At 37.5% G+C, this 12472-nt stretch overlaps 1 protein-coding gene across 1 annotated transcript in view; it reads right to left on the bottom strand.

Moving 5' to 3' along the window:
• Window positions 1–12153, bottom strand: part of TM2D1 (TM2 domain containing 1) — a 29320-nt gene extending 17167 nt beyond the window's left edge. Inside the window, exons 1-4 of the mRNA XM_081088040.1 lie at window positions 11975–12153; window positions 9787–9854; window positions 8571–8679; window positions 6566–6657 (exon numbers count right to left, since the gene is read on the bottom strand). Coding sequence (XP_080944166.1) covers window positions 6566–6657; window positions 8571–8679; window positions 9787–9854; window positions 11975–12141 — 436 coding nt within the window. The 5' untranslated portion in view covers window positions 12142–12153. The remainder of the gene's footprint in view (window positions 1–6565; window positions 6658–8570; window positions 8680–9786; window positions 9855–11974) is intronic.
• Between the last annotated feature and the right edge of the window lie 319 nt (window positions 12154–12472).

Here is a 12472-nt window from a genome sequence, read left to right as displayed (position 1 = left end):
TTTTTAAACATTTAAGGAACTGCAAACTAATCTATAGTGACAGAAAGCAGACAAGTGCTTGCTTGGGAAAGAGCAGGATAAGGAGGGCCAAGAGGCAGAGATTAACAAATGGGCATGAGGAAACTTTTGGGAGTGACATATATGGTCATTATCTTGATTATGGTGATTGCTTCACAGGCGTATACATATGTCTAACTTATCAAAATGTACATTTTAAATGTGTACTTTATTATATATCATTTATACCTCAGTAAAGCTGTTTAAAAAGATTTAAATAACTAAGCTGACTGTTAAAGAAAAACTTCAAAGTTTAAAATCATTACATTGATTTATATGAAGTCTCACTCCGAATATGTGATATTAATTAACTATGGTCCATTTATTTCTATAAATTTAAGATAAAGGATAACTTAACTAATGAGGTTGCTAATAATACTATCTTAAATTTGTTTTAGCTTTCAAATATAAAAATACTTCATGAAAATAAGATAGGAAGGACATTAAGGATTAAAAAAAGAGAGAGACAAAGTAAAAAACTTAGGCTAGTACATGGCACATGGAAAACATTTGATAAATGTTAGCCCAGCTGCTACTTGTGCTACCACAATTTCTACTACTACTACACTTATTATAATCAAGAAATTTAGACAACATAAATCCACATTCTTTATATTAGCATCATCTAACCTACTCAACCTAGTCTCATCTCTTGCAAACTCCTTCTGCCTGTGTTACAGCCCAACCAACTAAAGTTTTAATGTGCCCTGCTCTTGTATCTCCTTCACCTAACTCTGTATTTGTGTGCTACACTGTTCTCTGCCTTGCTCCTTCCTTTTCCCCACCACTATTCCCAATCTAGCTGATCCCTAATAGTATTCTAAACCTTCTAGAAAGTCTTCTCTAATGCCCCCAGGATGAATTTAATGCCATTCCTAGATATTCCTCAGCACCTTTAAGTTGCAGCATAGCACATATCCCATAGCATGATTTATTATGAATTTATTATTTGTCTGTCTTCCCTTATGCTTCTGTGAGCAACTTGAAATCAGGGCTGTGCCATGCCCATGCCTAGTCAATATGACTACAGAAGGAACAAACTGTATCAAATAAGTTATCTCACTTGTAAATAAACACTGATCAACTTGGACAAAAAATAGCATAGATTCTAAACAGAATTTATTAAACCCAACATAAACCATTACTCGTATAGATTTCATTATTTTGAGCATCAATACCAATTTTTTAAAAGATGGGATATTTGTGAACTACTAAGAGTAGATTGACTTCTTCTCCCTGCTCCCCCCCCCCCCCACCCAAATAAAGTCATCTTTGTACAAACCCTATTTATTAACTTCTTATTGTGGAAAGAAATATCAGCTTTAGATTTTAAAAAATTGTTTTAAAATTCCAAATAAAAATGTTTCTAATCAAGAAGAATCCATTTTTATACTGAACCATTACTATTGTAGATATATTCTTTCAAAAAGATTATGCTACCAAATGAATTAATAAAGCTCATGTTTTGAGTGTACTTCATTTATACTTAGTAACTTAAACTTTACATTTTAAAAACACAAGTTCAATGAAAGGATTTACCTGGATATAAAATTAAAAGAACAGAGATTAATTTGGGGCATTTAAAAATTTTTTTGGTATTTTTTGTTTTATTGCAGGTTGAGTCCTGCAAATATTCCTCTGTCCACATAACTGTTTTAGAGAACACAGATTACTTCATAATGAAGTTGCTGTTGCCAAACTGCAAGTGTTCCATAATGATTTGGTTATCATTACTCTTTTTGTGTCTGGTACCTATGAAAGAAAGCTTTCAAACCTTAGAAAAGTTTAACCTACAAATCCCTTTATTTGTCCTATGTGGATATTATATGTCAGTCCAAGCTGGTAACTTCAAACTTAGAGAAAAAAAGAGGAATAATATAACCAAAGATGTTTAAGATATGGGCTTTAAAACATACAACACTTTGTTATTCTCATAAGAAAATATTTACATTTTAAAATGAATACCACTATGAAAAGAGCATCTCTTCTATTAACTGCATCAAAAGAGCTATCATCTTTGAGAATCTATAATCCTTTAATGCTACAGAGAGGCAAAACAAAATATGCTAGCTCTTGCATAGAAAAAGTCACAGATATACCACAATTAAAAACACAAAGACAGAATATTATTTTAAAATATAAGGCTTTGTGGTGAAAAATAGCTTCTAGTTAAAGTAGCACTGGTATATCAAGGAAAAATCAATTAAAAGAAATAAAGCTGGGTTTAATATAAATTACAGCATAGGAAATATAGTCAATAATGTTGTAATAATTATGTATGGTGCCAGGTAGGTACTAGAACTATCATATCAGGGAGGGGGTACACTTTGTAAAGTATATAATTGTCTAACTACTATGCTATACACCTGAAATTGAAATAATATTAAATGTAAACTGCAACTGAAATTTTTTTAAAAAATTAAAAGAAAAAGCAAGCTATATATTGTTTAAAAAATAAAAAAGCAAGATTTTCGCCTGGACAGAGTGGCTCAGTGGTTGAGCACTGACCAATGAACCAGGAGGTCACAGTTGAATTCCTGGTCAGGGTATATGCCCGGGTTGCAGGCGTGATCCCCAGTGTGGGGCATGTAGGAGACTGCCGATCAATGATTCTCTCTCACCATTGATGTTTCTCGTTCTCTTTCCCTCTCCCTTCCTCTCTGAAATCATTAAAAAATATATATTAAAAAAAAAAAAAGTTTTTCAAATTTACCCATCTGACTTTTATTCTTTAAAACATAAAGTCAGCCAAAACCGGTTTGGCTCAGTGGATGGAGCGTCGGCCTGCGGACTGAAGGGTCCCGGGTTCAATTCCGGTCGGGGGCATGTACCTGGGTTGTGGGCACATCCCCAGTGGGGGGTGTTCAGGAGACAGCTGATCGATGTTTCTCTCTCATTGATGTTTCTGACTCTCTATCTCTCTCCCTTCCTCTCTGTAAAAAAATCAATAAAAATATATTTTAAAAAAATAAAATAAAATAAAACATAAAGTCATAACTGTGGACTAATAAGAAATTTAAAATATACAGAAAGACTATTTTTCTTAAAGGAATTTTTATATTTTTACAAAATTTTATGCAATTTCACCCCCAACAAATGTCCCTTGTTTAATCCTGAAGTAAAATTTATGCAGTAAATTATCATACTCATCACTAAATTACTTTTAAAAAACAAGTTTCATATGTATATGATTTGTATTATTTATTCTGTTCTTATAAAACTCCAATGACCATAAATAAAAGAAGTATTTTAAAAAGCTATCTATAAATACAACCACTGCTTTTTGTAACCATAAAGACTGCATAAGATTAAATAGGATTATATACCAGTCAACACTGTTTTATCCAGTTAAGAATTTTTTTTAAATGGAAGTAATCATTTAAATTGAAAATACCAAAATTCCTTAACTTTGGATTCATGGTAAAAATTAAAATTTAACTAAAAAATTTAAAATTTAAAAACATTGTAATTTGATATAGTATTTTAGATTAATTGATAAAACTAATCTTTAACATTAAGATAGCTTAAATGCAAGTAAGATACAGATAAAAATACTTGAATGCTTAAAGAGATAAGAGGATTTTCAGTTTAAGATAATGAATTTGACATGCCACTTAGCAATTCTCACACCAAAATCCCACTTAAAAATGGTAAAGGGATTTTTAAAATCACAAACCAAATGGAATAAAGATAATGGAAGATAAGACAACAAAACTTCAGGAGCTGTAACACAGACCTAATCTTGAGAAACTGTATCTAAATCAACAGTCAAAATAAATTATTGAATTAATGAACATCCAAAGGTTCTTGTGATAATAAAGTGAGTTATTTACAGATTTTTTTAAAAATACCTTTACACTGAGCCATAAAGTTAAATGTTAATTATATTTGAAGGTTTATAGAATCTCAGACTCAAACTAAAAGGTTCTCTTTGAAGCTAATAGATTGGAGTAGCAATAGCCAGAGAAAGGCAACTCCTGCCAAAGTTAGTGAACTAACATTCACTAACCAAAGCTACTATAGAGTTTTATACAGAGCTTTATACCTATAGTTTGATTGTACAGGGAAAAAAATTTCACAATGCACATATCAACATATTATTATGTGCTGCAGTAAGCAAAAACATTAACTTATACTATAGGACATTACAGCTCAGGGGCCAAGCATTACAAGAAGCTAAAATGCCACTCATTATGCCAAATATTTAAAATATATTCACAATTCAAAATCATCACAGAATAAAGTGTTCTAAAGAACAGTGTTTTCTCCTTTCTCTTAATCTTTTAAAAACTTTTTAAAAGTTAGAAATTTTTCAAAAAAATCTATAATAAAAGGGTAATATGCTAATTAGACCGGACGTCTTCCAGACGTCATTCCGGATGTTCTTCCTGATGAAGCTGGGCCAGAGGGAAGTCAGCCCAGGTCCCAGGTGCCTGCGGGCTGCCCGAGGGAAGCCAGCCCGGGTCCCGGATGCTGGAGGGAAGCGGGTGCTGGCAGCTGGGGGAAGGAAGGCCTACTCTTGCATGAATTTTCATGCATCAGGCCTCTAGTATGTATGTATGTGTGTATGTGTATGTATATATATATATGATCCTATCCTCTTAAAGAGAACATAACAGAAAATGCAAGGACTAAGGCAGAAGGCTTTGGCTGTATTTTAACCATCTGATATCACCATGACATTTTACTTTCTCATTATGAACCTAAATTCTCTGTCTAACCATGCACCCATCCATCCATCCCATCCATTCATAATCTAAAAAGAGTAATACAGACTAAATGATTTTTGTTCTGGTAACTTGGAGGCCTTCCATGCATATTATATGGCTTTCCGCTGTTATAGAAAGGTATGGTTGCTGTTACAAATGGCATGAACGTGCAGTTACACCATAACCAGACCAGTACTACTGCATCAATCTCTCCTCAGCTTACTCTGCTACCAGTCTTTCTCTGTTTAACCCATTACCCTTCCTGAAATATAAATCTGACCATGATACTCCTCTGTTTACAAACTTTTAGGGCTTCTGACATTAAAGGGTAAAGTTCAAACTCCCTACAAAGACTCAAAGTTTTATAATCTGACCAAAGAATACCTGTGCAGTCACTTTTCACCTCCTATCATAGTTCCTTCTACACCACAGGCTAACGTAGCCACCATTCTTTCAACATGCACACATGCTCCTTCATACCCTGTTGCCTTTGACATGCTATTCCCAGTATTGTCCTTAATCTCTCTAATCAGTTTATCCTTCAAAACATAGTTCAAATGTCACCCCATCTAAGAAGGCCTTCCTCACAGTCACTTTCTGTGCTCTCATAGCACTTTGCTATAGTTCTATAAAAGTGCTACATCATAAATTGACCTACAAACATATTCATTTTCTTTATAGCCAATATGAACTGTGATCATCATTATTTCCAGAGCACTTAGTTACTACTTCCTTAAGGTAGTAAATGCTGAATAAATGTTTGTTAACTGAATAAATTCATGTATACAGTATTTTAAACTTTGACTTCTATTTAGGACCTTATAACACTGAGCTCCAGGTAAGGCTGTCAGAAACATACTTCCCACCAACCTCACAGTGAAGATTCTTCTTTGATCTCTGGTGCATAGCAACATAAAAAGAATAAGATTCACTTTGCTAGCTGGAAAGAAGAGCATTGAGAAACTTTAAATTTGCTCAGTGAAGAGTTAATGTAGAAGCGGAGTACTACAGTAAATAAAGCATCATCTCTTGAGCCGGAAAATTGGGGTTCAAATTCAGGTCACTGAGAGTCCTTGGGCAAATCTCTTAATCTCATGACAATTTCCCTATCCATAAAACAAGAATGATAACAACAAATATGTCACAGAATAAAGCAAGGCCTCTAGAGTCAGTAAATCCCTTAACCTCTCTGGTGACAATTTCCCTACCTGTTAAAGAAGATTTAAAGACGATGATAAACTCAAGAGAGTTGCAAGGCTTAAATACGGGCTGACATGTGAAAGTACTGCTTAAATAAAACCTATCATCAAATGTAAATAGGGTTCATAAACTTTACTAGCTATGGTAAATGTGAAGATTACAACTAAGAGGAAGGTGAGGAGAGGTATGCAAAGGATAATAAAAGTCAGGGTCTATACCAGCTTATGCTGGCTTCCATAGTTCTAATCCCAAGCCAACAATGAGAGAGGTTCAGATAGAAGAAAATATTATTTGGAGAAATGCTAATTTATTCATAAAATATTTATCGAGCACTCATTGTGTGCCCAGCACTAGCAATGACAGCTCAGTCACTGTCCTAAGTAAGTGACTACACTATCTCAAGTATGTGTTCTCACAAAGATGAAGACAGATGAAAAGTCAGTATTTCTTAACCACGCTGAAGTATAGAGCCCTATATTCACAAAAGAATATTAACTATTCTACTCCAGGTAGAATATGCAGAGATTCGATCTATAAGAATAGGTACATTTACCTACCACACAAGTTTCACAAGGATTTTTTTAATGAAATATACTCACCCAAGGCAGGGTATCCAAGGTAAAATCGATCTGCTCCCAACCATCCAAGAAAAAGAGACAGTGCAACAGCCACTTTATATGAATAGCCATTTCTGCACAAAATTAGAACCTGAGTGTCACCTTCAACATGTAACATTTTAGAAAACAAAACTGCTAGTTATTATTTACTTGTTAATTAGTTCATTCATTCATTCAATTAATGCTTTTTGGGTAGCTACTGCATGCCAAGAACTATTCTAGGCTATTGGAATATTTTAATGAATAAAAGAGACAAAGATCCCTACCCCTAAAGAGCTAACAATCTAGTGGCAGCAAACAATAAAAATATTTACAGTAAATCATATATTAAGAAAGCCATACATGTTATGAAAAAAAAAAATGGAACAGGGTGTGTAGGAATCCAGAACGCTAGGGATACAAACAGGAGCCATTTAAATAAGGTGATTAGAGGGCTTACTGAGAAGGTGATATTTGAGCAAAGACCTTAGGGAGGTGAGTCAGCCATGTCATGCCTCTGAAGGAAGAGTGTCCCAGACAACACACTGCTATTTACAAAGGCAGCACACCTTACATGTTTGAGGTCTATTAAGGAGGACACTGTGGCAGGAGTAAAGGGGGAGAAGGGAAGAATAGAAGACAACGTCAGAGGTAATAGGGGGCAAACAGGACAGCTCATGCAGGACCTTGAATACCATTATAAAGACTCTGTCTTTTGCTCTGAGAGATCATGGAAAACTACTGTAAAGTCCAACCTGAGTGGCTAGCTGTTCTTAACAGATGATATTCTTAGTTACTGTATTATCTATAATAATAAAAGTATAATATGCTAATTAGACCGGATGACCTAACATCAGATGAAGCCAGGGCTGCGAGGAAAGCACGAGTCCCTGGGTGTCTGCCGGCAGCCACAGGGAAACCTGGGTGCCGGGTGCCTGCCAGTGGCTGGCACTGGGGGAAGGAAGGCCTGCTCTTGCACAAATTTCATGCATCGGGCCTCTAGTAGCCCAATATCTTAGACCAGCACTTAATAAATTGTCATTTGGAAAGTTTAAGGTAGAAATATCAATCTATAAATTTCAAAATTGTCTAAACCATATCTAAATACTTTGGAAATAATTCCTTTTTAACAATTTTTACTTTACTAATGAGAACTCTTAGAAGCCAAGAATCCTAAATGATTGGCTTAGCAAGATAGAATCTAAAGCCCCTCATTAATTCAGTGAAGTAGGGTCAAAAGAAAAAAAAAGGCTCTAATAGTAATTTCTAAGAATTCTAATAGAACTTGTAAAGCCAAACAGTGGTTATTTTTTTTATAAATTCAAATAGATATCATCAAATAGCTGCAACAATGTACAGTTAAAAGGTAAAAATATAGTGCCAGCAATTAATAAAAGTGAATAAAACTAAGCTTTTAGCACAAAGCAAAAATAGAGGAACAAAATGTTAGCTTTACTGAAGCAAAATTAAAAGCAAACTTAAAAGACCTTTAAACAAAGAAAATTCCTAATAAAATAAAGCCACTTATCTTAATATCCCAACTACCATTTGAATTGTTTTACATTCCCATTCATCATCCATGCCTAGTACAAAAAATGAAACCAAGTTTCAAAATTCCCTTAATATGCAAATGACTTAATAGTTAGCATTCTTTTAATAGCACAAGTACATACTCCTTTATTTTGAACTCTAGAAATCTCCCAAATTTTGAGAACATAATTTTTTCCTAACTAATTTGGGTAGCCTAAATGACCGAACTGACATGGCATAAGGCCGTTCAGTCTTCATTTATCCCAAGTAGTGAACAACAGAGCTTTACTTGGTTGGTAAATTGCATTTATAAAACAATATAATATGCACACTTAAAGAAGAAGTTTTCTGATACAAGCAAAAAGTTAAATTAGTGAAGAACTTTCCCCATAAATTACCTCTTTATCTCTTCACTGCATGCAGTCACGATACAACATAAGCAAGTGATCTGAAAATTTAACTTCAGTAAGGTACTTACACATTTCGGCAAGATATGGGCTTGAGAAAACCAACTTCATGTCCAGTAAAATGTGTTTCATTGCCACTGAAATCTTTACAAGTTATGTTGGGTGCTGGAAAACATGGAACTAAAGGCAGAAAAAGGCAAAAAACCATTTATTTTTTTGTAGGAAAGGTGTGATTATGTATTGTTTTTTTAAGACTAACAAAGCACACAAGAGAATATAACATGTAGCAAACCACCTCCCAATAGAACATCTGACATGAGATTTTAATTTAGATAAGAAAAGCTACATGATAGACAGACAGACAGACAAACATAGACAGACCGACAGCCAACCCTGTCTGGTGTAGCTTAGTTAGTTGGAGCACTGACCCATGCACTGAGACGTTGGTTGTGGGTTCAATTCCTAGTCAGGGCACATGCCCTGCTTGTGGTATTACACATATTTTAGAATAGATGGTCCCCAAAATCATTAGATGAGGGTTTGTTATCCATTTTCAAAACATCTCTAAGAAAAACTGATACAAAAAAAGAAAAAAGAGTGATGCATATTTAAAATTCTTACCATACTGCCCTCATACTTAGGATGTACCCAAGTATATATATATATTTTTAAATATGTTTTTTATTTATTTCAGAGGGGGAGGGAGAAATAGAAACATTAATAATGAGAAATCACCATTAATTAGCTGCCTTCTGCATGCTCCTAACAGGGGATTCAGCTGGAAACCCGGACATGTGCCCTGACTGGGAATCTAACCATGACCTTCTGGTTCATAGGTAGAAGCTCAACCAGTGAACCACGCCAGCTGGACTATCAATGTATATTTTACAAGTGCATAATGTGGGTGATACAGCTGCTCACTGTACCTTACTGTACCAACAATCTCATTTCAAGTTCTTTACAAGTAATTAAAAATCTAACTGAAGCAGTACCTTTGCATAACATAGCTTGGTGAATAAAGGGCATCAAGACAGCTATATAAATTGATTCCAAAGGTTTCAAAAAATGAATGAAACCATAAAACATCCCAGTTTTATAATTAAAGAGAATAAAATTATTTTTTAAGTCCTCTAGCCAGTTCTCCAATTTTAAGTTGTTGCGGAAACTGAATAATGTTATAACTCAAGAAAAAAAACACACGCACTAATTACTTTTAGTGATCATTCATTAATCTATGAAATAGTGTTTTAAAATTTATTTTTAAAGACACGTTTCTGGAAGTCTTACCATGAGCTGTGTAGTTTGTACAGTTAACTGGTTCTTGTGTAGCATCATTTATTTTTGGATCTTTACAAATATATTTAAGAAAAGTTAAGGAAATGTGAACTCCATTCCAACACAAAACATTATCACCTGTTTAATATCTCATATGTACTTATGTTTATATTCACATGTAAAGGGAGGCTGCTAATTTATCCAGGTCAAAAAAGATAAGCACAAACATATCCTCAGTATCACTAAATAATACCTGAACATTAATTTATTACAGGAAAAGTATATTAACTTAATGTATACTAAAAGCTCTAGCAAAGAATGCCATCCTTAAAGAACATCAGTTAGGGTTTAAGCACAGAGCACACACACACACAAAATGAAAATAAAAATCTTTACCAAATTATTGTAAGAGAGCTTTAAGGTTAAAAAAAAAAAATAAATCAGTTTCCAGAGATTTGACTGAACTAATTTACGGGGCCCTCAAGTATTGCCATCTACATAATTTCATGTAACTTGAAAACCCTGTCAGGTAGATACTATTCTTCCCACATTACAGAAGGACAAACTGAGGCTCACAGTCTGAGCGACTTCTCCACAGTCATATCAATGACGGGTTGCAAAATCAGGTTTCCTGACTCCAAGCCCAGGGCATGTGCATCGGGACTGCAGGGCAGATGGTGCTCCCGGTGGGTCTACATGGTCTCCCCAACAGGATTTTAAGCCTTTGGAAACAGATATAATAATTATATCCATACAGATACTTAAGACACGTGGGTGCTTTTCTGCTTCCTGCTTTATTATTGACGCTATAATGAGACAAGTAAGGAATTCACAAGATGTCTGTTTACGGTTTTGAGTCAGCATTTGAAGACCTCATTTTTATGCCAGGAGTAACAGATATTTTCCCGTTGTCACCACCTTATCGTCCTACATGCTCAGCCACTTCTCTCTGGGGTTCAAAAAGCCCAACTCTTCCTATTGCCCAATTATTTTCTTTGCGAGAACCGCCTTGACCTTTTTGCAGAGAAAAATAACTCAACCTGCTACGTTACTGATTCTCAAACTTCAACGAAATGGTATTCAACAAATAAGAGCTGCTCTGCAAAAAAACCAAATAACCACGGCCTCTCCTCAAGGTACAGAAAAATAATATAGGACAGAACTCTCTTAAAGATTTTCCCTCCTAAAATCTTTCCTTTCTCTCTCTGCCTTCTGCTATTAACTCTTCTGTTATGCACTTTGCACCAAAGTACCTAATTCTGTACAGGGGTCGCTATTTTAATTTGCATGCAGCTCCCATGCCATCCTGTGCCTCGGTTTACCAGAACTGTTACACCGAGCAGACCCACTCCACCCCTTCGGCCCCCGTTCTCTCTTCGGGAAACAGGCAGCTCACACCTACAGCTCCAGCTACACACCAGGCACCGTCCTAAGTCATCACAACAGACCTTTCCATCCATGGGTCCGCTGTGACCTATACGGTTCATTTGCCCCCTGGCAGTGCGGCATCGCCACGGGAGCTAGCGAAGGATAAAAGGTAAGGATCCTGGAAAGTTCATGACTCCCGGGCAGCACACCCGGCCTCATCGGTATTCACGACGACTGGTCTCACCCGAGACGACAAACTTCCCGGGGAGGCCCTGCCCATCGCTGGGTCACTAGTGCCGACGGCAGCACCGCGCGTGCTTCAGGATCTAGGTGTTTGTGGAGCACACCAACCCACCAGTCAAAGTAAAACACATAAACAGCCGAAACCGGTTTGGCTCAGTGGATAGAGCGTCGGCCTGCGGACTGAAAGGTCCCCGGTTCGATTCCGGTCAAGGGCATGTACCTGGGTTGCGGGCACATCCCCAGTGGGAGATGTGCAGGAGGCAGCTAATCGATGTTTCTCTCTCATCGGTGTTTCTAACTCTCTATCTCTCTCCCTTCCTCTCTGTAAAAAATCAATAAAATATATATTAAAAAAAAACAACACATAAACAAACAGGTGGGTCCGAAGAAAAAGCGCCAACAATCGTAAAATCCCTAGGAGATTTACCCAGGGCGGCCTGTTTTTCCCAGTCCCATCTCCCCGCACCTCCCAGCGTCCCCGGTGCTTGGAGGCCACAGGTCCCGCTCCCGGAGGCACAGCCCTAGCCCGCGGCCACGGCCACGACCCCCACGCCACCCGCCCTCCCCCTCCCGCCGGGGAGCCCCTCACAGAGGATATTGTCCCACTCTGAGGTCCTCGCACTTCAGCGTCTCCTCGCCCCCGGCGGCAGCCGCTCCCCAGGGTCCCGTGGTGACTGACACGAACCACAGGACTCCCAGGAGCTGGACGGCCGCGGTCTCCAGAACTGCCGGCCCGGAGGGCCAGGCGGCCGCCATGCTGGGGACCGGCGCGTCCCTCACGACTTCCGGTTCCGCCTTCGCTGGGAGTGGACGCGAGAAGGGCGGGGGAGGCGGGCTCTTAAAGGGACCCAGCCCCGGCTGCTCGCAGGTGCACCTTTCTGTGGGCCCGCTGACCCAGCGGGGAGAGCGCTGGTTTGCTTTCCAGAGGGGAAAAAAGGAGAAGGCGTGCCCCCTCCAACCATCCCATGCTTACTCCCGAGCTAACCTGCTCTGACTGCCTGCCAAGGTGCCCGCGGAGCCCCGCGATTTGATCAGCGCTTTCCAAAGATCTCCGTTAGTCCTGGTTGGATTTGGGTTTGCAGGTAAC

The sequence above is a fragment of the Myotis nattereri genome (genome assembly GCF_964212035.1).
Source record: "Myotis nattereri genome assembly, chromosome: 3".
In the NCBI taxonomy this organism is placed as follows: domain Eukaryota; kingdom Metazoa; phylum Chordata; class Mammalia; order Chiroptera; family Vespertilionidae; genus Myotis; species Myotis nattereri.
Note: the sequence above shows the minus strand (reverse complement) of the source record. Positions and strands in the feature narration are given on the sequence as shown.